General features: G+C 36.4%; 1 protein-coding gene across 1 annotated transcript; it reads left to right on the top strand.

Annotated features, from left to right (window-relative positions):
• The first annotated feature begins 15,737 nt into the window (after window positions 1–15,737).
• Window positions 15,738–20,829, top strand: LOC109079087 (reticulocalbin-1-like). Its single transcript, XM_019094261.2, has 6 exons — window positions 15,738–16,203; window positions 18,080–18,273; window positions 18,370–18,548; window positions 18,701–18,761; window positions 18,940–19,139; window positions 20,092–20,829. Exons 1-6 carry the CDS (start codon window positions 15,983–15,985, stop codon window positions 20,197–20,199), a joined length of 963 nt encoding a protein of 320 aa, XP_018949806.1. The 5' UTR covers window positions 15,738–15,982; the 3' UTR covers window positions 20,200–20,829.
• The last annotated feature ends 7,139 nt before the right edge of the window (window positions 20,830–27,968 follow it).

Consider the following 27,968-nt stretch of genomic DNA (forward strand, 5'->3'; position numbering starts at 1 on the left):
TCAGGTGGAAAATCAAATGGTTAACCGGTACAACAGCACGTTTAGTGAAAGTGTTTGTTTCCACATAGCTGGTTGTGTGAGGTTTTCTTTAGTGTCCATCACTCCTGCTCTTTACGACCATTTATGGACTATCTTGTCCTGAATGGAGAGCTGTCGCGCATTTAACTATATTTATGCAGTTAAAAGACAGAAGCTCAGAGCCCGTTAAAATGTGGAATAAAGGTGAAGAAACAGAGTATTTGCTTCATATGACGTGTCTACAGATGTCACTTGTCCAAAGTGCGTAAATGCGCAACAGATCCGCGGTGTGTCTCTCAGGAAATGAATGGGTTGTGTTGGTTCTTTAGGACGTATGGAGAAGGTATGGGGCGCACGAGCATCATTCAGACCTTTGTTTGACGTAACCACAATTAAGGACCACAGAAACCGTGCAACGCTGCAGGGTTCTCCAGGTGATCGCTGGAAACCGCACGGCTTATCATGCGGTCAATAAAAGAAGACGCTGCGCAGCGGCCGGGCCAGGTGCCTCCGTTCCCTGCTCCACGACGCCCCGCTCTCAAGAACGCAACCAGGCGTGAAGGAAAATCTGTTCATTCGGACTCGCAGCATCCTCTCTCTCTCTCTCTCTCTCTCTCTCTCTCTACACACACACATACATATATTGCTCTATAACAACAACATCAAGTTTTTATATAAGGTAGTGCTATAGTTTCAGTAATAAGTTTGATATGCGCAGACAAGATGTTTGTGATTATATGTACTTTAACATTTCATATTTTTGTTTACATTATTTCTATTAGATTTTTTTTCCTTACATGTAGAACACCTTTTATTTTTCCTGCACTATGAACGTTTTGCTGACAAATGTGAGTGTAATTGAGTCCAAGATAATATATATATATATATATATATATATATAGATATATTATATATATATATATATATAATTATATAGATAATATATATATATATATATATATATATATATATTTACAAATCTAGTTTGCGACATACGTAGATATTTATTATATTTATGTTGGTTTAACATGTTCTTCACGTTTTCTAAAAATTAACGACACTGAAAATTGTTAATCATGTAAAAAGTAGCATAATACTTTCCTTGCACTCTTTAAAATATTTAAAGTGTTAACTTCATAATTATTTCAATAAAGTTTTTAAGCATATTTTAAGGTATTTTATATCGAGGTATTATCATGTATTTGTTGTTGTTGTTTCAAGTATAACCTCAAAACCTTATATGCATTATATTAAAATATTAGTAAAATTATGGATTTCATTTTGATTGATTAGCCTTTTAAAGAATCCCTTCTGCTTTTTCAGATCTCAGCCAAAAAGGCAGAAGGGATGTGCACTTCTCATGCTTTTCAGGCAATGCCTTTTGGTCTGCTTTTAGAAAAACTTCTCTGATGACCGGCCTTTAACTCGCAACTATCCACGCAGAAGAAGCACGTGAGCATGTTATGGATCTTCTGTTTACTGCTGCTTTTGCTTGGAGACAGTAAAACAGGTTCAGGATTGACCAGGGTTTATAGACATCAGACTATCGTGGGTTATGCATTGTCGTCGTGTTTGAATGTACAAAGATCTTTTTTTTTCTCTTGGGTCTTCTTGAAAACAAAAGTGCGTTAAAAAAAATCCTTTAAGTATTACTATTTCTCACTTTTCTGCACCCATAATGAGATTTTAAGAGATTAGGATTGTATTTCATTGCTTTATGAGAACATAGGGGGTCTCGTCAAATCTCTACCTTCAGGTCCTTGTCGTCCCAGTTTTCTGTAGGATGCTGATGGCTTTGCGATGTGTATTACGTGTATTTCGGCTTTTCCGCAATATGTGTGAATCTCTCCCTCTCTTTAATTTAAGCAGTCCACCCCGCGGCCCCGGACAGAGACATTAGCAGAATTCCCTCAGGCTGATCGCAATCAATTTGTCCGGCGCAGACAGCAGAGCCCTGGATGTTAGAAACTCACTTTACCTCAATGTGACAAGCCTGAGTATACGAGCCTGCACAATCTGAAAGCACAGCCAGAATAAAGATTTAGCGGCAAGCCCACAGCTCATAACAATCATCTATATGGCATGCATGGAAACTCTAATGATAAACATGCAGTAGTCGTTTTTAATTGCCAGATTTATTGTACAATTGTAGTCTATTTGGAGGCGGTTACAAATCTATAAATTTAATTATTTGAAAATTTCACACTTTTTGGCATCTGCAACATATGATCCAATAGTTTTTTTTCTGATTCCAAAATGATTCAGTGGATGTTTGAAGTCAGATTCTCTCTAATAGGTGTCATAGCTGGTGGGCTAATTAAACGCCAATTGATGGAATAAATAAGTTTGTTGCATTTCAAAGCGCGCGCAGAATTGACGCCTGAAATTCTATCGACTGTAGACACAGGATGAAATGATTGACACCTGCCAGCGACGCTGCGCCAGAGATTGATCGTGATGCGCGGTGCTGGCAGCAATAACACGGTAAATGGAGAGGGGAGACTCAGTGTCCGAGGCAAACTGTGAGCCGACAGGGCGAAATGGGAGCTAACGAGGCTGTCAGCTGCTCTGACAGCTCAAATAAAAGCTCGTCACTCCCCACGATTTAATAACGTTTAGTGGAAACGTATTGCTCAGTTCAAAAGCTATACACCCAAACTAATCATGAGGGGTCCATTTCTGCGTCAAGGCCTAAGGTAAAAAAATAAAAAATAATAAAATAAAAATTCTAGGAAATGATTTCACATCCATCCATCCATCCATCCATCCATCCATCCATCCATCTATCCATCTATCTATCTATCTATCTATCGCTATATAGTAAGAACTATAACTATATATAGTTCTTGTTCTGGCTTCATGGTCCTGCTTGTTCTGCCTGGCCCAGGTGTGACTTCCATCTTGTTATAGTAATGAGAAACTTGGTTTCTGTGAAAATGAGCTGGTCAAAGTCATTCATAAATGGCATCTATTTTTACCCCCCAGCCCACATTTAGAGCTGATATGGCTTTTATGCTGAGTGGTGCTTAACAAATGATGTTACCATGCCAGATTAGAGTTAAACAAAAGAACACTTAACTGTGCAGTGTTGACCTAAGGGATAGATGGAAATATGTATGTGGCTAATCAAGTGTTTGGAAATGAACAAGAACACAATAAGGCGTGTTTGTTATATGAGGGGAAATGGATAAGCGTGGTTTGGCTTCATAAATATCCCCACAAATGTACAGATGTCAAAAAATAAATTTGAAGTAGTTCTCAATATCAGAATGGTTAAAAATTTGCCTCAAAAATGGTATCATTATCTTTCGGGGTTAAAATTGCATACTGAACAGTATGTAAGAACTAAGAAACAAGATATTTGCGATATTAAAAGTCAATGTACCATCAGAATGATTTTTGAACCTTTTAATTCAAAGACAGAACGTGTATACAGTTGCTATAGATTATTAATTTTCCACCTCTAAAATACAAAGAGCTGTAGGCTTATGCATCTCATAAATAACTTTATTGTTAAACAGTATAAGTCTTTTATAAGTTCCTCTTGGGATATCTAACTAAACGTGTGTTTGTTTGTTTACTGTTGCGTTCATATGTTTTTAGCACACATATCACTCCCAGCTGTGTTTATGTTTGTGGCCTAATGCTCTGTAGTCTTACATGACACAAAACTGAGATGTGAATGGCGAAGGCGAGCTGTAGAGTGCTTCATGAGGGACTCTCAATAATAAACTATTAATGAAATGTGGCAGAGTAAAAGCCTCACAAGTGTGTGCACATTTATAACATGCCACGTGCCCAAACAGGGTCATTAAGGCGTGCGACACAGCATATACTCTTGCTTGGGGCAAAAACATAGGCAGAACTGTAAGGAACTCAACGCAAATCCAAGTGATAGGTTTAAATGGATCCCGTGTTGCTAACCCTTTCCGTGTTCGACAACTCACACTAAATCGGACAATAACAACAGCAAACCATCTGGAAAATAGACTCGGGAGAAACCCCACTCATCCCATCTTACATCTTCCTGACGCATTCTATCATGCGGTGTGTATTTTTAAGATAATCAAACTGATTGCTGGGTGCGAATTCCATCCTTGAATTGGCCTGCGAGTGATGCAAAGGAGGAAAAATAGGCCTCTTTTGCCTTTGTGTTTCTCATTTTAATGGGAATGCGAAGCATCAATGAATCATGATGCAGAATATGTAGATTCTGAAATGCTTTTCTACTTATATATGATGTTGTGGTGTTGTTTTGGCCTCAATTTGCAGACCAGGGCAGATCCAGACCTGTCATGTCTGTTCGGGAAACTCATTTCAGTGAAAGTGTGCACTGCTTCTACTGCAGTAAATGGGTCTGGATATCAGCATTTGTAAGGCAATGTCACATGCATTTTCTAGTTCAACATTTAGCTTTAATCTTAAATTGTTAAAAAATGCTTACTATGGGAAAAAAATCATGTAAAAAAAAATAAATAAATTGTACTCACTCTAAACTTTTAATTGGTTGTATTGCATTCATGCATTAAGAATGTTACATTTTGACACACTTGATGACACTTTTTTTTTCACTAGTTTTGAAGACGATAATTATTCCCACTTATTTGCTTTCGAAGATGCATTTAATGCATGTTCACAAACATGATCACCTGATCAACCAGATCAGCTAATCTTATATTGAAACTCACTAGGACAACAATGCAATGCAGGCAATGAAGTCCTTCTTGACCTGTCATTGTACCATCTGGTCTTTGCATGAATCACTGTTGTAATTAAAGGCTGTAGACTATAAAGGCCAATAATGGAGAATTACACTCCCTCAACCCCAAGCAGATGCACCAGGTTCCAGCCGCAGATAGAAAGATGGGAGGTTTAGGGGGGCTTAACTAAAGTTTGTAGTGGGTTAATCCCCCAGTCTTGAGAACCTGAGCACATTTGCCATGTCAAGTGGGAGGCTGGGGTGTACAGTGTCTGTCATGACTGCCCTAATAGTTCGCTGACATCTATTGATTCAGGGACAGCTGTAAGGCTCCGTCGCAGAAGCCAGTGGCAGTCACAATACATTAGCTTGATGGTATAACTCAGCCTCCACAGGTCCATATACTGACCCAAATAATGGTACTTGTGCTTCTCAATGTCTTAACTAAACAGAAAGGTGAAAATGTCTAATTCATAGACTTCTACTGTCCTATGAATATTCCTCTTAAACCTGTATTTTAGTTTCTAATTAGTCAAAATATAAATGAAATGTCAACTCCTTACAAAACACAAGCAGGTGCACAAGAATAAATAAATAAAAGCAAATAATCTAACAAAATAGATGAATACCACACACATCTATAGCATGCAAATCCTATTTTAATACAACATTTCGGTCATGCAACCTTCATCATGCAATGTTTTCGAACAGATAGTCAAATTTGAAATACAAAGCAGCCAATGAGAACAGCATTACATTTATTAATAGCCAATGACGTAGCAGAACAAATAAGTATGGTCTATGATCTGTTTATCTTTTACAGGATGTATGCATGTATTTTGGCTAACTGTACTTGATTGGTTTTCTGTCTTGGTACATCATCATTGGCTTTTATTGACTGTAATGATGTTCTTCATTGGCTGCTGTTCTTGTTTGAAAACAATGCCTAATGAAGGTCACATTACTGGGATATACTAAAATAAAATTTTCAAGCTATAGTAGTGTGGGATACATATATTTTTGTTAGGTAGTTAATTTCGACATAAATGTTGTAATGCACATAAATGTATTAATGATGACATTGAGTATCTCTGTCAAAAAAAGTGCAATATTTGAATGCTTGATTATTTAAATTTTACTCCTCAGGGGTGGATTACAACTTTTTTCTTACAGGTCAGTTGGATGAGACATAACATTATTCTCAACATTAAGTTTCTGTATTTATGGCCCTGTAATAAAGATGTGACAGGACAGTTTATCTAAGTATGAAATCTGCTTTTTTTTAAAAAACAAATACATAACCAATATAAAGGAAAGGATGGGCCTACATGAAAGGAAGCAAGCAAGAATAAAATGTTTCAGCGGTGTTGTTGGATGATTAATCTCTCAGGACTCTTAGGGTGACTAAAGCACAATGTGGGTGTAAAGGTGCCCTGAAGCAGTGAGCTGATAGCGACTTTTTTCAGCTTTGTGTGGCTTCATTAGGCTGCATGTGAAGAGGAGATAAAATGTTTTCATTTTTGTAAGCTTTTTATTTTGCCTTATATATTGCATTGTGAAAGCAATAAGCATCATTACAGATTTATATTATACTGTAGCTAATATAAAAACTATCAGATGGCATGCAATTCAAATTTCAGATAGTTATGAGTAAAGTATGTGTACAGATCAAATATAAAATGAAAAAAAAAAATGAAAACAGCATTTTAAGTGCAATACACATACACAACTCTCATAAAACATACAAACAAAACCTGAAGGTCTTTTGAGTTTTGTGCAGTGAAGTGATGAATCTGAGCTCTTTAGTCTAGTTGGTGCTGTGTTAGTGCGTCCTCTGGTGGTTTCTGGATCAAATCATTTTATATTTTGTGGTTCAGCTGATTTTATGTAAATAAACTTTTAGGTAAATAAACAGCAGAAGTAGTACATTTGGACATCTGTATTATGGAGAGCTGATAGAAAAAGGACTAAGAAAGACAGCATATTAATAAATTGTGCCTAGTTTTCTTTTGAATTTAATACCATTATGTCATTTTTACATACTGTAAAACATAAAAATGCCTATACGAAACATTCCTAATAGCATATACTGCATACAATCTCCACAGAAATATGCAGGTGAAACTCGTGTTTCTATAATGCCAACTGAGTGTATCCCTTATAGCAATATGTTTTCTAAATAATGTACAAGCATGTTAGTGTTTTTATTTCTGACATGCTAGCACATCATTTAGAAAACATAACCTTTGCATGCACTGGGCCAGGTCAAAGGTCACTTAGCTACTACAGATAGTGCTGCATGTAGTATCCGTTTATGACATCATTACTTAGTAATTCTGCAGTGAAATTATGTTTGAATTACTGATAGATTTACAAGAACACACACATGTGTACTGACAGCGCAGTTTATCTGGTGGTGCATTGTCGTTCCGGTCCTCAGAAATTGCTAGTAAATATCACGACTAATTACTAAAAAACACAAAGTAACATTTAAATGCTCCAGTAGTCTTTGTTTTATTCACAGCTTCAAAAAAAAATTTTTTTTTTTACAGTGCAACAGATAGATAGATAGATAGATAGATAGATAGATAGATAGATAGATAGATAGATAGATAGATAGATAGATAGATAGATAGATAGATAGATAGATAGATAGATAGATAGATAGTGACTGATCAAACATAGACGATTAAAGAAAAGGATGGGTTGATTTCCAGTAGCAGAAGGAAATGTCAGCACCACTGGAGAGCTTTATCTTAATTTTCTGCTCCAGTGAGTGCATTACCAAATGTGCGTGCAGTAATATCGCGGATGTGAGCGTATCGTACACATTAGGGTTACTGTAATTGAGCTCGAGTTGGTGCTGATTCTTTATTTCTCTATTCAAATCCATCATACTTCTTTTTGCAGTTTTTCTTGTCATACAGTCATCTGTAATTAATTCAGCTGCACTCCTAATGTTCCCATGCACCTCACTCAGGGCAGATATATTAAATTTGTGTGTCTCTTTACTTGTAAAGTGTGATTGATTTATTTATACATTTTTTATTTTTTATTTTTTTTTATCTTTGCTGGCCTCTTAAATGATCTCTGAGACTAAACTGGATAAATTACCGGAAAGCAACTGGTTGTCTTTACATAATAGACAGTACATTGTTTATGACCACAGCAGTTGACAAATATTTTTCAATGATACCCAGGATATATGTGGCATGTTTACATCCTAATGAAACATTTAAGAAACTGACATTCACTCAACAGTCACTGACTTTAAGTGCCCATCTAAAGTGAAAATCGCTTTGGGCAATTTAACAAGCGATTAAGCCTAAAGTCACTTATTTCTGCAGTCTGGCCTTAACTCCACTATTGAATAGAAAGTCAAGTCAAGAGTGATGCTGGATAACTTCATCTCTCTCTTCATGCCTTTTTCTTCATTCTTCATTCTTTTTACATTTGCATTAACAAGATATTGTTACTTTCTTACTTTCTGTAGTGTATCTTTTTTAAACTACAGTTCAAAAGTTTGAAATCTCTCTGAAGTATTTCTGTTTTTTAACTAAGCAGACACCTTTATACACCGACCTATTCAATTAACCAGTAAAGACAGTTTTTCTCAATCACTTTGGTTTAATTTTCTCAACTCAATAAGTTCAGATCTCTGAAAAGCTAATTTCTTGTTCACACCAGATTTTAATTTCTTATTGATTTAAGCGAACTTCATGTATTTTGACGTGCTGAACATTAAGTGCAATTGTCTACAAATTGCACAATACCTAAATGCATGTGTTGCTGAACAAAACTGATTCTCAGTGAACTTGGCTTATTCCTCACAACTTCTAAACATTCTTTTGTGTGTGCTATCACATGCAAAATTATTAATAAATGTACTGTATACATACAAATGTGCATATTCTTTTTCTATATACTACAGTATTTCTTTCCAGTAAACTTTTACCTACTGTTGTTTATATCTAAATAGTTCAGTATTATAGACAATAGCATTCAGCTAGACAAAAAGTACAGTCATTTGGAATAAAAAAGTAGAACAAAAATGATTTGTACATAAACATTTTTTTTACTGCCATGGTGAAAAAAAAAAACATTTAAATATTTCGAAAAGTATGGCTCACATGACGGCAAAAAAACTTGGTCAAGACTATATTTTAAAGACATGCAATAGAGTTGTCATGTCTCATAAAACATTTGTGAATTGCACTTACGCTTTACACAGAATGTTAAGACTGAAAAAATAGATAAAGCATTTGAGGAAAAACTGTGAAATGTAAAAATTAAAAATGTTCCCACCCAATTAAGCAGCACAGCCATTTTCAGCTGTGCTAATTATAAAAAACACTTCTTGGTTATTAAAGCAGCACATATGAATGATTTCTTAAGGATTATGTACTGTAAGGTTTTCTGATTGCCTGCTAAAAAATGGCCTTAGACTTGCTAGTATTTGACCCTTAGCCTCTAAAACCATGCTGACATAAGTCATGACTCGTGTTGAATAAATTTGAATGTTTCTGTGATCTTCCGTCACTTGCGACCCTAAACTGACCTGCAAATGACTCCTTGTGTCTGTTTCCTCTCATATCTTCTTAAGTGTATGTATGACTGCTGTGGAAGAGGTTGAACAGCCTTTTCCAATATGCAACCACAGCTGTACCTGTTCTCACAGTTATGCCAGGCTCTGCCAGCCCCGTCTGTTCTGTGCCCACACCGAAGCCCCTCCATCTGTTTCCCAGCCTGTCTCTATGTCTCTTTCATTCTCTGTCCCTTGCTAGGGTCTTTTTCCCCGCGGTCCTGCATGGCCATAAACGCTCAGTTAATTCTCTTTTAGCATTCACATACATAGTGGGAGTCTATAGTGAGGTGTGTAGGAGCCAGAATGTTTTGCGTCCATGTATTCGGACACTTATTTGACTAAAACAGTTCGACAACCTCTCGTGCAGTGAGTTGGAATGGTGAACGTCTTGGCTTTGTGCACTATGAGCCGTCAGGTGCATGAGCCAGTTGAGTTTGTCATTCCTTTCTCTTGATGAGTGCCGGAAAAGAACTGGCCAGTGGAAGCATCTGTCCATGTTCTTCTACAGCTGCAGACATCAGAAGAGCAGCCCCACTGGAGAAGCTTCATTCGGGGATAATCCAGACCTGCAGCTTCTTCTTGGAACTACGACGGAAGAGGAAGCGAGGGCAGAGTTTTGAGGTGCTCACAGCATGGTTGTGCAAAATTCAGAATGGAAGAACAGGGTCCCTTTTAATTTATGAGTGTGAACTTGAATTGAATTGGTCACGCTGCAGTGGAAGTTGATTTGGAACGACAGGAATAAGAATGAACCAAATTGTAACTCAAATGTAAATATTTATTAAAGTGCCCCTATTATAGATTTTTGAAAAGTGCCTTTCATGCAGTGTGTAGGCCTAACACAGCAATTAGTGAATGAAAATCCTGTAAAGTTTTAAATCTGAAAGTGCACCATGTATAAAGTTATTGTCTCTCAAAAGAAAGAGTCTACTCGGGATCATTGAGAGTCATTTAAAAACGAATCCCAAGCCGTTTCATGTTGACATCAACATGAAATATTAGCATATTGCCCGCCCACTTGTTGGTCTTTTCGAGTTGGTCTGAATGAAAATGCAGATTCATTCTTTGCCACTAGGTGCCGCTTTTGGAAAGGTAAAAAATAGCGGTTTCCCGGTAACGCTGTACACAAAGCAGCACTTCGCTCACAAACGCTGCTTTATCAGGCATTGCAGACATGATGAAATGAAAATGAGACCAATTACCGCAGATTAGCATCACCCAATGGAGGGGTTTGGAAAAATGTATCGTTGAGTGAATCGTTTGGGAGTTGGGAGCAAGTAAGGTAAAAATAAATGCATATTATAAGACAATGCAAGTGTTTTTGACCTGGCATGCATGTCAACCTGTTGTTGGGGAATGGGGATTCCCAAAACCAAAATATGAACCTCTCATTATCCATAATAGGGGCACTTGAACATTTTTCTACATGTTCAAAAGTTTTGTAAAGCAAATATTCAGTGATCAGTGATTTAACCGAATTGAATTGAATGAATGATTTAGCAAATCACTCAAAAATACATCCACCTGTTTCGTTCCTGAATAAATCAATGATTTGATGGAATCTGATTAATGAATGAATGAATGCAGTGATTCTCTCATTAGCGCAGTTATTTGTCGCCACCTACTGGTGTAGCTGCTATGTAACCTATAGGAAAAAAATATATACGACATCAAAAAAAGACACTTTCAAACTGGACATTCACAAACCAACATTTAAACTGCTTTTCTATTTAGAAATTGCATTTCAGACATTAGAATTCATTTGAAATCTATACTTTCATTCAAATTCGAACTGTATTCAAATTCAGTTCAAAATGCAAGAATTAATCAAACTGGATTTTAAAAGAATTCTCAATTATAGCTATATAGAATGATGCACAGCCAGTGTTACATGTAGCGGAATTATGTAATTTAATTAAAATATATGTAACTGTAATTTGTTACAGTAACTGACAAGGGGTTTTACAGGGGTTTACATCTGAATATTTTCACACACATACAGATACTGTATGATTGATTTCTTTCCTAAATTGCACTGACTGCTTTAAAATATGTGACACCAATGATTCAGGAGTTTAGGACACAGAATTTTTCAATAGGCCTAACTATTTTATTTCCTATTTGGGTTTATACGCTTTATTTGTATTTTTTTTAAAGATCAACTGTTTTTTTTAAGTACCAGTGTTTCCTGTCAGTCACAGCTATTCAAAGATTTGAATTAAAAAAAAACGTATCATAGCTATTAAATGGAAATAAAATTAATGAATCTTTATTTAACCTCAGAATGATCTCAAAGTAAAAAAAAAAAAAAAAAAAAAAAGAAAAAGAAAAAGTCTGATTTTGTAGTGGCTCTGCAAGTGATGAAGAATTTTGAAAGTCTGCTGTAATCAGTGTTGAGTACAGCTATAAGGTTAACCCTGCCTGCTTTAAATGTTTTAAAATGATTAACAGTTAAAAATTTAGAAAAGTAACTATAAAGTAATCAAATGTAATCAGTTACATTAATTTAATGAAGTAATTGAAATAGTTAAATTACTTATTACACTTTAACCACTGCAACACCCAGTTTCTTTTTACTCATCGTAATATGTTAAAGCATATACAATACTTTTGCACCAGCCAGTTCACGGAGGTCAGAAATCATTTAATGATTGTGTGAATGTCTAGTTGCCTCTGGGCCTGGCTAAAGCATTGGATAACTGGCCAAAGGATTGCAGTAGCTAAAAGAAAGATTACCCATCTGCCCCTGACTGTGAACTTTGCAGTGGCAGAACTACAGGCTCTGCAGTCCCTTATTAATGAGCACTAATCAGCTATTAATCATCTGACATTCCTGGCACAGTCCGGAGGCCGTGGGGATGTGTTGAGGGGGGCCTTGAAAGAGAGACCAGATGAAGATGAAAAAGGGGCTCAAATGTTTTAGGTGAATTTCTAACTGTAATTATGTCAATTTGAACAATCCCCTAACATCAAGTACTAAACTGTTTGTGCTAGACATTAATTGTATTAATTGTAGGCATCTTTTGCAGAAAGATGGGTTTTACCCACCTTTTTTAAAAAACTCTTTAGTCTTGTGGCGGTGACTTTGCACTTGTTTCATAAAATTTTAAGTCTTAAATGCAGCAGAAAGCACAATGTGTTATTCATTTGTGCTTGTACACTGTAAAAATGATATGATCAATAAGTAATGGCAAAATGTTTTTGTTAACTCACCAAAATAATTTAACCAATTTCAACTTCATTTTTTTTTTTTTGTTATATGAGGTTCAACGAAACTTAAAGATTAGTTGAAATGACTTGTACAGCCAATTTTATCATACATAAAAATTTAAGGTAGCAGCTTAAATAGTTCACCAAAAAAAAATAATAACAATAAATAAATAAAATTAGCTGAAAATGTACTCAATTGCCCCCTGTTGGCTGGCTGGCTGCATTATAGGTCATAAACCCCACCTTCTTCATGTAAATAAAAGAAAATCTAACTACACTTCAAATTAATTTTTCCCAATGTCATTTTACTATTTCATATTACACTAATTTATGTTAAAGTGTTCATTTTTCTAGTAATTTTGGTTTTAGTTAGTTACTTCGTGCTATAAAACTAGCTGATAAAAACATCACGCTAATCCACACGACTCCAAATGAACATCTTGTGAAGCAGAAAGCTCTGTGTTTGTAAAAAACAAATTGTCATCAAGATGTTTTTAACTTCAAACCACAGCTGCCAGCCTAAAAACATGTTCATAATCCATAATAACTTTCTTACAAACACACAGCTTTTCACTTCACTCGATGTTAATTGATGTACTGGGGCCGTGTGGATTATTGTGACGTTTTTATTATTCCCAAATGTGTTCTGATTAAGAAACAAATTCGTCTACATCTTAGAAGGCCTGAGAGAGAGTGAGCACATTTTAATTTCTGTGTGAACCATTTTTTTTCCAGTTTATCCAGATCACACAGTTTGAATGAGAATATGTCTTGTTCTTTTCGCAGGACCCTAAAGCTTTTGAGTTCTCATGAGGCGCTCCAGTTGGCTGACTATGAAGAGATGTGTCTGTGTTTCAGTCCAAGCTTGATGGTTATAATCATCACATCACTCACTCCACACAAAAGCACATCTTGCTTGCTTTTCTTTCCTCTCAATCATTTTTTTTTTATCTTATGTCACTTCCAGATTTCAGATCACAGGAAGCATTTGGTGTCACCCCCTGATTATCTTCTCCTTGTTCAACCTTCCCTTCTGTGATCGTTTTGATAGATACTGAATAACAGATATTATAGCTTTAAAGTCTTGGATGATGGAGATTATGAGTGTGTGTTATATTTGAATGTAACAAACATATGCTGCTCTCACACAGAGTTATTTACGTCCGGATTCGCTGCTTTTGACCAAAACAGTTTCTATGACTTTTCTGTGACTTTCCCAAATATTCGTAATTACAATAAAAATAGCATAACTCAATATTTAACTCAATATATACGTTAGGGTTGAAGGAAATGGCAATATATATATAATAATAGTAATAATAATAATATATATTTAAATGTAGTAAATGGCAATATATATATATAATAATATATAATAATAATAATATATATTTTAAAATAATAATTTCAACAGTATGCTGTATATAAATTGTGATTTCTTCTTTGTGTAGCCTACTTCTTTATTCTTCATATTGCAGTTAATCAGCAGTGTTACAATCATGGTCAGTTGTCTAATTTCTCTAATGAATTGTCAGTACTATGTCATATAATGTTGAACATAAGACACATGGTTATGAAAACTATTCTAATTAATAGAAAATTAGGGCTGGGAGCCAAACTAATGCATTAACACTTCCTCTGTCTGATATGATGAGATGATTAATAAAGCCTTTGGGTTTAGAATCTGAAAATAACCACAAGAGGTGCAGTATCAACATTAGCATCTAACAAAATAACAGTAAGCTTATAAAGGAATAATTACAATCCACCAGAACCATAATGCTCTTCTATAAATTCATATTGTCCTCTTATGGAAATTCCTTCTTTTTCTTAAATAAATGCATGTGTAGGTTTGAAAAAATAGAGAGAACAAATGTTTCTTCTGGTCTTGCTCATCCAAATAACCTCCGTATTCTCACCATCAATATATTTCCAGTTGATTAATGGCATAAAGCTGGTAATGTAAAGCTAGATTAAAATCTATAAGATAGATTGTGCATGAAACAATTTATAAAATCTTTCCCATATTGCATGCTTAAAGGATCATCTATCATTATAACATGGTGCTATGACACTATTTTCCTCACTGATGCCTTCCATTTGCAAAAGGCTTTTCAATGTAAGCACAGTGAGTGAACACACAGTTCATGTACATGAAAGGTCTGCAGATCAATGGTTTAGAGATGCTCTTTATGTTAAGCATGGCAGCACGACAATTATTTGCCCAGGTACTGAAGAAATGTTATGTGGAATCGGTTTGCAGGGAGTACCCTAATCGATCATCATGAAAGTGTCTGTATCATATATAGATTTACATTTACATTGTTAAAAGTGAAAGGTGTGTCTTTTTTCTATAGGCTAGCTTTCTGCCAGCCTCCACTATAAAAAATAAATTAGCTAATTAAATGAAATGCAAACATCTATGATGTTGCCAGTGTCGTTTTAGGCAAATCTTGTCAAAATGTTTAAATGAATTTATTCACAAATGAATAAATATTTCCATATGTTCTTAATTTGCATCGGCTCATGTAATGTACTGATGGAATAACTTGCTGCCAGTGTCATCTCCAATTCCTCTCTACAAACAGACCAACATGAATTTTGTCATTTATTATCTGCATAATATGCTAACACATGCCATCTTTTCCCAGCACAAACTGAGAGCCACAGCTCTGTAATGAAACTAGCCTAAGGCCAGTGACCTTTTATTTGAGTAATGAATTGTTAATGCATTTAAATTATATTTGGTCTGTCAATTTAAATCAGCTCAATTTGGTGATATTAATGAAACGTGGTTGTGTCTTACACAGTCTTACAAGTATTTTACAACTTCATACCATACCTTTTCACGGTGATTTTACATTATGTTTTATGAAATACATTTGTGTGTGTAATACATTAACATCTGTCATGTTAATGATTGATTAATGCATATATCTGTTTAAATATGTTCAGGTTCATGCTGGAAACTAACTTATCACTAATAATAACAACACTATACACTTTTTTCAGCTATGGTCAAAATTGTAATACTATAATTTTAAGTTCTCCTACTATGGTATTCCTAAAATAAGAAGCAGGCGCTCCTGCGTGTCATCTTGCAACGTGGCGTCCACGCCCATCTCGAGTTAAAGACAACGGGTTGACCAATAGCAGAGCTTCTAACATTCCGCCTGCTTGCTAGCCGCGTTACGATTGGCTGTCGGTTGACACGCACCCATTCTGTGTTTGGTTGTAGCCTTTAGTGATCCGCCGGGTATGTTTGAATCGAAAATGAAAAGAACCGACTTGCGCTCTGAAGACATTCGATTGTTTCGTTCTGAGTTGATAACAACTGAAACGCGTCTCCTTGGCAACCGCAGCTTCTGCGATTTTGGCGTTGGTCGATCACGTAACTCACCTAGCTTAGCTTATCTTATAACTTTGTGCCAGTTTTAAACTTTCTTTACGCTGGTTTGCGTCCTCCAGGCATGGATGTCTCGACGTATTTATGGTTTTTGTCGTTTTGCGCGTGTCTGGCGCACGGGAAACCCACTCTCAGGAGAGAAAGAGTCCTTCACGAGCCTGAACTGAGCAGACAAACCCACGAAGATAACCAGAGCTATCAGTTCGACCACGAGGCCTTTCTGGGCAAAGAGGAGGCCACCACATTTGATCAGCTCACCCCGGAGGAAAGCAAAGCCAGATTAGGGTGAGACTGGGGGGTTTGTTCAGAAGAGCTGCTTAAGCATTGAAGCGTATCTTTATATGTGGATCAATGACAGATAAGGCCGTTAAAGATGAGGAAAAAAAGGAGAAATAGATTAAGAATCTAGTTTAGACCTTGTGAAGTTGTTAGAAATTGAAGAATTTACATCATTTTGCACAGGGTTACTTCATTTGTCTATTTTATGTCTTTCCTGTCACATGACAACAAAATCCCTAAATATAGCAATGTGTCGAACATCAGGGTTTATCAAGTTTCCTGCCAATGTAACAAGTTTCCCAGCTCACCCACTGAGCTGGAAAACTACCTGCTCCTCTGAACATCACAACGTGGCATCAGAGACAAAAATAATGTGCTGATGACAGTCTTCTAGTCACTTGGACTCCGGTTTCTGTCAACAACAATTCTGGGTCGTATTTCAACCAAAAATAAGCATAAAGAATTGAGAAATTATATTTTGTTTAAAGAAATCGAAGTCTATGACATGAAATGCAAATATAGATTAAAAAAAAATGTTTTTAAAAATGTTTTAATATAAGAAAAATGGTAAAATATTTTATTACATTTTAAAATGTTTATATATATATATATATATTATATAATATATATTATAATCTATATATATATATATATATATATAGTGCTTTTTATTTGAGATTATCAGGGTAGTATTACAGTAATGAGAGACATCACTGCGTAATAAATAACAATGAGTAATTCAAAATATTAAAATAATAAGAATAAAAACATCCATAGCAAATATCTAAGTATGTTCACCTTTATGCTGGAAATTAACCAGTCACTATTAATAATAACAATACTATAAAATTTTAGCAACCATAAAAATATATATTTTTATTAAAACAAAAAATAATAATATCACAGTATAAAAATAATATATATATATATATATATATATATATATATATATATATATATATATGTGTGTGTGTGTATGTATATGTATATGTATATAAAAGGTAGCATTGCAATAATGAGAGAGACCACAGAGTAATGCAAATTATAAAAAATAAAATAATAAAAACATCCATAGCAAAAATCTGTTTAATTATGTTCATCATCATGCTGGAAATTAATCAGTCACTACTAATAATTAATGCGGCCTTATGTCTCACGTGGGAAGAGGATTTATAATAGTAATAATAATTAATACTATAACATTTTTGCATCCATAAAAAAGAAAATATCACTATATAAAAATAGGTGAGATACACTATATTGCCAAAAGTATTGGGACACACTCTTCTAATGAACAGGTTTGACTAGTAATTCCATGAGTACAAATCTTAATGTTTAAGCATATAATAATATTCTAGGGAGTTGTGTGCTTCTAATTTTATAGCAACAGGTTGGACAGGACCCTTTTCAATTCTAGCATGACAGTGCCTCTGTGTATGAGGGAAGGTTCAAAAAGAAATGATTGATTCAGTCAGTGTGGAAGAACTTGATTGGTCTGCAGAAAGCAAACCCAGCTGAACACCTCTGGTGTGACTTTAAATGCAGACCTAGAACCAAAAACTCATCACCAAACACCAATGACTTGTACATACGGTATATGGACAAAAGTATTGAGACACCCCCTTCTTTAGAATAGAAAAAAAAGCACCCATAAGTACAAGTCATTGGTGTTTGGTGATGAGTTTTTAGCTCAAAGTCTGCTTTTAAAGTTTACTTTTTACAGCTGGGAACAGGATTTTACGCAGACCAGTCAAGTTCTTCTAACTTTGAATTGAATCTTCTAGATTGAATTGATCCACCATGTTTGAGGTGAAAAGCTAGAAATGTTACTCTGGTGTCCATTCTAATATTTATTCTTTCTATGTACTTATAAATTCCTTAGGGGAATAGTTGATCGTATTGACAGCAATGTTGATGGATATATTACCACTGATGAACTCAAGGCCTGGATCAAGAGAGTACAGAAACGTTACGTCTATGAGAACGTTGCAAAGGTCTGGTCTGACTATGACCTGAACAAAGACAACAAGATCTCGTGGGATGAATATAAGCAAGCAACTTACGGTTACTACCTCGGTGAGTCGTTCTGATCGGAAACTTTTCAAAGTTTTAATGTTGATTAAATGTCAAAAAAGCCACCTTCATGAGATTCAACTTCTTCTCTTCTCCCAGCCAATCCAGAAGAGTTTGAAGATGCAACAGACCAGTTCAGCTTCAAGAAGATGCTTCCGCGAGATGAACGCAGGTTTAAAGCTGCTGATCTCAATGGTGATTTAGCTGCAGAGCGAGATGAGTTCATGGCTTTCCTCCATCCAGAAGAGTTTGAGCACATGCAGGAAATTGTGGTTCTTGTGAGTGTCACTTGGATTATGGGGTTTGGAGTTTAGACAGTGGTACTTACTGTCAGTTTAATTATGCAGACTATTGGAAATAACCATCATGCTATTATTTCATGAAGTAACTGATTCGTCCCATTCCCATTTACTGTACGTTCTTCTATCAGGAAACTCTGGAGGACATTGACAAAAATGGAGACGGTCATGTAGATGAGGACGAATACATTGGTAGGTTCATCTGTATTTTTGTATAAAGTACAGAAGGTACTACAAATCTTCTAAAAACATATGATCACTTTTTTGTGAGTTTTAGACACTGAAACCCTTGACATTTTTGTGGTGAACTGTCCTTTTAATATTAAGAATGTGAAAGAGAACATTTTCAGTCTTTTCTGTTATTTTACAGCGGACATGTTTGCTCATGAAGATGGCGGGCCAGAGCCAGACTGGGTTAGAACAGAGAGAGACCAGTTTTCAGATTTCAGAGATCTGAATAAAGACGGGAAGATGGATTTAGAAGAGATTCGTCACTGGATCCTGCCGCAGGACTATGACCACGCGCAGGCAGAGGCCCGGCATCTGGTGTATGAGTCAGACACAGACAAGGTGAGAACCTACTGAGATGCATACTGAAGATTAATCAGGAGAAAAATACCTGAAGTATGAAGTTATTTAAATGTATTATAATTATAAAATAAATAATAAATAAAAATAATTTATTTCATAAACATTACCATTAATCAGTTTTTGTTCAGTACAGTTTTTTTTTTTTTTTTTAATTTAAGAAATTAATTATTTTATTCAGCAGACACATATTAGAGTGATCAAAATGACTTCATTATTAAATAAATCATATTTTAAATAAATGCTGTTTTCAGTTCATCTAAAAGAATCCTGAAAAATCACAAAATATTAAACAGAACATTTATATTTAACATTGATTGATTTTGAACATTGATAAATGTCTTTTAAACGGCAAATCATCATATTAGAATGATTTCTGAAGGATCATGTGACACTGAAGACTGGAGTTATGATGCTGAAAATTCAGCTTTGATCACAGGAATAAATTACATTTGAAAATATAATTAGAAACAGTTATTTTAAATTGTTATAATATTTCACAATGTTAATCTTTTTACTGTATTTTTCATAAAGTAAATGCAGCCTTGGTGAGCATTAAAAAAATCTTTCTAAAAATTAAAAAATGGACCCCAAACTTTTGAATGGTATTCTATTTCTATATTTTTTTTAAATCAGTTTAATTGATCAGTAATTTAAGGACAGTTAGTTAGAGTAATTCCTGAAAATTGATGTCCCAAGGCAGATTAGATATTATTTTTAACTATTAAACATTATGTACATTGTGCATACAGCTGCACTGTTTTTTTTTTTTTAAATAAATGTCTTTGTCATGAAATCAATTAGAGGACCCGTCACTATTGCGAACACACATTACATTTATGAATTTAGCTGCCGCTTTTTTCCAAAGCATCTTACAAAAGAGAAATATATCCAGACAAACATGCATTTGACAAATGGGATGTTACATTTTTAGGACCAGATGCTGACCAAAGAAGAGATTCTTGAGAACTGGAACATGTTTGTGGGCAGCCAGGCCACCAACTATGGCGAAGACCTTACCAGGAACCACGATGAGCTATGAGCCCAAGTGAAGGTGAGGATCTCTACCTGAGAACGCAGGTATCCTGGACTCAACCTCCATGGCGTCCATTCCATCAGAAGCCATGCCAGTGACTGACCAACTGACTGACGTATTGCAGCTCTACCTCACAGAGTGGACATCGAGGAATCACTGACTGATGGCTGTAGTCCCTAATACACACTTAAAAAAAGGATTTTCTCTTTCACACTCTGTGCTTTTTGTGGGTGGTCAAGGAACTCCTCTGTCCTGGTTGAATGAGCTGCTACAGATTTCTTCAGCTGAAGCTGAGCCTTTTAACTCAAACATTTTTTTTTAGTTTTGTTTTTTGAAGCAATCATACGATGATGCCTGTACTTTTACAAGCTGTGCCGATTTTTGTCTGGTGTCGATTTATTGGAACAAGCATTCTATTTATTTAGAATTTAAATTCAATTTAAAGCATCAAAGCATTTTGCATTTAAATTCAAAATGCTTTGATAGATAACACTACGCTTTAACTACAGAAAACACTACAAATCAGTGTTGAAATGCAGTTCTACAGTACTCTAAACATGTAATTATGTTGTACATTATCACAGCATCCTTTATGTTTTGACAAACTCTACATGTTCTAAACACAGCTGCCTCTGATGCATTGTTTTTTTGTCTCTTTTTTTAATTTGCACATGTGGTCTGTTCTGCTCATGTTTGATAAAATTCAGCCCTATTCAGACAGTAATTAAAACTCAAGGGTTCTGTTGTTTGATGGACCTAGAAGTCATATTTTACCATATGGATTATATTTGATGTGAATGAAGTGTGTTTATGTATTACGAAATTAATACTTTTATTCAGCAATGATGCATTAAATTGTTCCAAGTCACAGTAAAGACAATAGATATAGATAATAATAATAATAACAGTTATTTTCCATAATTTAATGATAAAAATTAAACTTTCATATATTTTAGATTCATTGCACACCAACTGAAATATTTCAGGTCTTTTATTGTTTTAATACTGATGATTTTGGCATACAGCTCATGAAAACCCAAAATTCCTATCTCAAAAAATTAGCATATTTCATCCGACCAATAAAAGAAAAGTGTTTTTTAATACAAAAAAAGTCAACCTTCAAATAATTATGTTCAGTTATGCACTCAATACTTGGTCGGGAATCTTTTTGCAGAAATGACTGCTTCAATGCGGCGTGGCATGGAGGCAATCAGCCTGCGGCACTGCTGAGGTGTTATGGAGGGCCAGGATGCTTCGATAGCGGCCTTAAGCTCATCCAGAGTGTTGGGTTTTGCGTCTCTCAACTTTCTCTTCACAATATCCCCACAGATTCTCTATGGGGTTCAGGTCAGGAGAGTTGGCAGGCCAATTGAGCACAGTAATACCATGGTCAGTAAACCATTTACCAGTGGTTTTGGCACTGTGAGCAGGTGCCAGGTCGTGCTGAAAAACGAAATCTTCATCTCCATAAAGCTTTTCAGCAGATGGAAGCATGAAGTGCTCCAAAATCTCCTGATAGCTAGCTGCATTGACCCTGCCCTTGATAAAAAACACAGTGGACCAACACCAGCAGCTGACATGGCACCCCAGACCATCACTGACTGTGGGTACTTGACACTGGACTTCAGGCATTTTGGCATTTCCTTCTCCCCAGTCTTCCTCCATACTGTGGCACCTTGATTTCCGAATGAAATGCAAAATTTGCTTTCATCCGAAAAAAGTACTTTGGACCACTGAGCAACAGTCCAGTGCTGCTTCTCTGTAGCCCAGGTCAGGCGCTTCTGCCGCTGTTTCTGGTTCAAAAGCACACGCCTGTGCACGGTGGCTCTGGATGTTTCTACTCCAGACTCAGTCCACTGCTTCCGCAGGTCCCCCAAGGTCTGGAATCGGTCCTTCTCCACAATCTTCCTCAGGGTCCGGTCACCTCTTCTCGTTGTGCAGCGTTTTTTGCCACACTTTTTCCTTCCCACAGACTTCCCACTGAGGTGCCTTGATACAGCACTCTGGGAACAGCCTATTCGTTCAGAAATTTCTTTCTGTGTCTTACCCTCTCGCTTGAGGGTGTCAATGATGGCCTTCTGGACAGCAGTCAGGTCGGCAGTCTTACCCATGATTGCGGTTTTGAGTAATGAACCAGGCTGGGAGTTTTTAAAAGCCTCAGGAATCTTTTGCAGGTGTTTAGAGTTAATTAGTTGATTCAGATGATTAGGTTAATAGCTCGTTTAGAGAACCTTTTCATGCATGATATGCTAATTTTCATGAGCTGTATGCCAAAATCATCAGTATTAAAACAATAAAAGACCTGAAATATTTCAGTTGGTGTGCAATGAATCTAAAATATATGAAAGTTTAATTTTATCATTACATTATGGAAAATAATGAACTTTTATCACAATATGCTAATTTTTTGAGAAGGACCTGTATATAGGTGCATCTCAATAAATTAGAATGTTGTGAAAAAGTTCATTTATTTCAGTAATTCAACTCAAATTGTGAAACTCGTGTATTAAATAAATTCAGTGCACACAGACTGAAGTTGTTTAAGTCTTTGGTTCTTTTAATTGTGATGATTTTGGCTCACATTTAACAAAAACCCACCAATTCACTATCTCAACAAATAAGAATACTTCATAAGACCAATAAAACAAAATTTTTAGTGAACTGTTGGCCTTCTGGAAAGTATGTTCATTTACTGTACATGTACTCAGTACTTGGTAGGGGCTCCTTTTGCTTTAATTACTGCCTCAATTTGGTGTGGCATGGAGGTGATCAGTTTGTGGCACTGCTGAGGTGGTATGAAGAACAGGTTTCTTTGACAGTGGCCTTCAGCTCAACTGCATTGTTTGGTCTCTTGCTTCTCACTTTCCTCTTGACAATATCCCATAGATTCTCTGGGGTTCAGGTCTGGTGAGTTTGCTGGCCAGTCAAGCACAACAACACCATGGTCATTTAACCAACTTTTGGTGCTTTTGGCAGTGTGGGCAGGTGCCAAATCCTGTTGGAAAATGAAATCAGCATCTTCAAAAAGCTGGTCAGCAGAAGGAAGCATGAAGTGCTCCAAAATTTCTTGGTAAACGGGTGCAATGACTTTGCTTTTCAAAAAACACAATGGACCAACACCGGCAGATGACACTGCACCCCAAATCATCACAGACTGTGGAAACTTAACACTGGACTTCAAGCAACTTGGGCTATGAGCTTCTCCACCCTTCCTCCAGACTCTAGGACCTTGGTTTCCAAATGAAATACAAAACTTGCTCTCATCTGAAAAGAGGATTTTGGACTACTGTGCAACAGTCCAGTTCTTCTTCTCCTTAGCCCAGGTAAGACGCCTCTGATGTTGTCTGTGGTTCAGGAGTGGCTTAACAAGAGGAATACGACAACTGTAGCCAAATTCCTTGACACATCTGTGTGTGGTGGTTCTTGATGCTTTGACCCCAGCCTCAGTCCATTGCTTGTGAAGTTCACTCAAATTCTTGAATCGATTTTGCTTTACAATCCTCATAAGGCTGTGGTTCTCTCGGTTGGTTGTGCATCTTTTTCTTCCACACTTTTTCCTTCCACTCAACTTTCTGTTAACATGCTTTGATACAGCACTCTGTGAACAGCCAGCTTCTTTGGCAATGAATGTTTGTGGCTTACCCTCCTTGTGAAGGGTGTCAATGATTGTCTTCTGGACAACTGTCAGATCAGCAGTCTGTAGCCTAGTGAACCAAACTGAGAGACCATTTTGAAGGCTCAGGAAACCTTTGCAGGTGTTTTGAGTTGATTAGCTGATTGGCATGTCACCATATTCTAATTTGTTGAGATTTGGTTTTTGTTAAATGTGAGCCAAAATCATCAAAATTAAAAGAACCAAAGACTACTTCAGTCTGTGTGCATTGAATTTATTTAATACACAAGTTTCACAATTTGATCTGAATTACTAATATAAATGAACTTTTCCACGACATTCTAATTTTTTGAGGAGCACCTGTGTGTGTGTGTGTGTGTGTGTATATATAGTGATACTCTGCAAAACAAGTGAATATTTTCCATTAAACTTTTCAAATAGTTTTTCAAAACTCCCTTATTGCTTACTTTTGATACACCCCCCCCAAAAAATACATTCCTACATTGCTGTATAATGTGTGTGTGTGTGTGTGTGTGTATGTATGTATATATATATATATATATATATATATATATATATATATATATATATATATATATATAAAATATATATATATATATATATATTTATATATATATATATATATATATATATATATACATATGTGTATATATACATATATATACATATATATATATATATATATATATATATATATTATAATTATTGTTTTTTTTTTTTTTATACACCAGCATTATTTCCTGCAAATGAGTGAAGTGAATTCAACCTGGCATCTAATACTTAAGGCAAAACTGCAGCTTCATGTGTTTACCTCCAGTGACGTGACTCTAGTGGATTCTTATTGGAGATACTGTAATATCAGATGTCCCAGTGCATGTCTGCTGAACAGCCGTATGCAGTAAGATGCCCTGCAGAAGGCAATCAAAAAATTTGATGAAGAAAAAACATTTGTCAAAAGCTAGTAAGCCAGTTAATGTAAGGATTTCCAGGCCTCCTGACCCACTGCCTGAAGGTTTCTTTCCTCTTTCCAGCGTATTTTATGTGTTTCAGGTTCTGAGCCCTGAGCGGAAATTACCTCTGTTTTCACGTTTTTTTTCCTCTTCAGTATGCCTAGCAGAGTTTACATAAAAATGTATTTAGCCTGAAGATAGTTGGTATTCAAAAGACTTATGTCTTAAAGAGTTTCTTGCTTTTTATAGATACAACGAAATATGTTTCCATAGGCTACTGTTTTTTTGTCATTGAATGAAGTCTTTTTCCTCCCTCTAGTGGTTAATAAATTAAGAACTTACATAGCTGTGCAATTTCTCAGCATAAATCCTGAACTTTTAGGAAGAAAATGGGAAATTATGCTATCATAAAGCCCTCATGATGTAAATATTTAAATGGAATCGCTACTCAGTGCTAAAAATGTTAAATGTTAAATGTTTTTCCATTTATAAATCAGTCTTTAAGTTCCATTCTCATTTATTTTTATGTATGCATTTTGCTGCAAATTGCTGAATTACATCATTTAAATTAATATTGAGTTAACGGTGTCTGGATTTCCACCATCAGTTCTCCAGTAGATGTGACTGTACAACGAACATCTGTGCCTGTGTTTATAAATGAGGTTAAGTTTCTGAGCTCATCCCAGGAGATAACCCAGATTCCTTTAGGACTTTACAACAAAAACGTTCAGCCTTGGGGATTCTTATTTCTCTTGTGTCTTTCTCTTTCCTTTCCCTCAGAGACCTAAAGGGGCTAGGATCAGTTCCTCCCTGAAGACATCCTGATCTCAAATCTCTCACATGTTAACAAATGTTTTTTTTTTTGTTTGTTTGTTTTGTTTTGTTTCATTTGGCCTGAAAGTGAGTGAAAATGACAAGGACAACAAAGTGGCGACTCTTTCTGCATCTTATTTGATATATTTCTTTTACTTTTTTTCCACCTCCACTGCTTTATATGGGTCACTCTATACATCTACATCATGTATACACTGCACATCCATATATTTCTTTAATGAATGCATCTGTCTTTAAATATGTGTGTCTGGGGAATACTCTGGCTGCTCTTTTCCTGTCTGCCAGTTTCCTCTCAAGGTGTTTTACCATCATCTCCTCTCTCTGGCTTCTCCTCTGTCTCTTGTCCCAGAGTGGCTGCTTAGACGGGCCCCATCTGAGTCTTTCTCAGCTCCAGCTGCCAGGGGCCCCGGTGTCCCTATGCCCCCCAGGCATTAAAGCGTACAGCAGGGGAGATGTCTGCATCCCGCAGCCTCTCAGGACACCGGAGGGCACAGTCACATGGCAGACACAAAAAAGAAACTCTCTCTAAGGCATCTATAAGACCCCTTCACGGTTGACGTCACATGAAAATTCGAAGTGCGTAGTGCGCATGTCGGGGTCAGAACGTTCAATCGTGTGTTAACGTTAACCAGATAATAGGCTTGTTTGAGATGAGCAAAATCTGCGCAGAACCGATCACTACCGATCACCGCGAGATGCATGCCGGTTAGAAAAGTGTCCGAGTTACGTCCGCCTTGCTCTGATGTCATGCTGACGTGTGCCGAAAAACTCTCGCGACGGCGAGGCGGCTGTGTCGGATTGAGCAGTCGAGTGCAGTGGCTCTCCACCGACTGCGCTGATCAAAAGCATGATGGGAAACAATTGACTGACGACACAGCTTAAAGCTCATTGGTTCAGACAACTGTGATGCTGCGTTCTCTTCTAAAATATTTTATTTATTATATTTATTATATATAATATTTTTTTAAAATATTCATGAATCTTCCCAAACACTATTACAGTGCGATATATGTGTGAGATATGTGATTGTTGTCATATTTCTATAAAAATCTAAAATACATGTTTGTATTAAAGTAAAAACGGATGATAAATACGGCTTTCGTATGGAATTAAATAGCAAGCACCTTGAGTGTCTTGTTCATCATATTTATTTTCATATAAAAAGCAACAGAACTGAAATTATATCATGTTTATTAGCAACACAGCACGTGAGTGAGAATAACGCGATATCTGCCTTTGATCTCGTAGGTATCTGTTCCACTTCGAGAGCTCAGAACTGTCCGTCTTGACTGCGTTTATTTCACTCCTCCCCTCACTGCAGCCGCCTACTCTCGCCTACATTTCAGGCGAGGCGAGGCGAGGCGCATCTCAAACAAGCCTAATTTTTTCGTCAAAATGCCTATTTGTTGTGTTGTGGACTGTGCAAATCGCACCAGTTGTGGAGTCAAGTTTTTCAGGATTCCTGCAGGATCTCACCCTTTTCAAAAAAACAGACGACATCTGTGGCTGCAAGCTATTTTTTTATTTTTTTTGACCTCATCACGCACTGACGTGATTTCCACGCATCTCCGAGCTAACTGGTGGAATGACAGACACACGTTTAGTTCAGCAGTAGCTACCCTAGAGGAAAGGCGACGGATGCAGGGTATAAGTGATTAGTAGGTCGTGACAGTTTTCTAGGGAAATAAAACCATCACGTCAAGGAAATCAGTCTACAGTGCATCCGTCTCCAGTGGTAAATACTTAACGTTACCCTGCCATGCAGGTGCAATTTGCAGTATGGATGTAGCCTTCCCGCTTGTTGATCACAACCCAGGCTTGGTACATAGAGGTGTTTTTCCCTTGGCGCTGGCTCGGTAAAACCTCCGCTTTTAACACACAAAAGTCATCGCCTATATCGCTATATAAAACCGTCTGGACATGCCCACAGACTACGTAATTATAAGCGTCTAACGATTTGTAGGCTCTTAGTTTTTCTCCCGTGTAAACACTCGGCTTGTCCACCAGATAGCTGTATATGGCGGGCCAGTGAATATCTGGCCACTTGCTAACGTTGTCTACCCATTCTGTTATGAGCTCGGGATCAGGCAGACAATTGCCATTAACTAAAACAAGTTTGTTATGGTACTGTTCCCGTTCCTGTGGTGGCAAAGACAGTGCATAACTTGACACAATATGCCGGTCTATTAGCCGCGACATTTCCCATCACTCCATGCTGCGCGCGCACATAACCTAGCAACCGAATGTTTACAAACATTGAAGGGGTCTATAAACAGTTTTAGACACTATAGAGTCACACAAAAATGTCTTAAATTTCATTGCAATTAGTCACAAAACAGAAAAAAAGTGGCATCAGC

The sequence above is a fragment of the Cyprinus carpio genome, chromosome B7, assembly GCF_018340385.1.
Source record: "Cyprinus carpio isolate SPL01 chromosome B7, ASM1834038v1, whole genome shotgun sequence".
Taxonomy (NCBI): domain Eukaryota; kingdom Metazoa; phylum Chordata; class Actinopteri; order Cypriniformes; family Cyprinidae; genus Cyprinus; species Cyprinus carpio.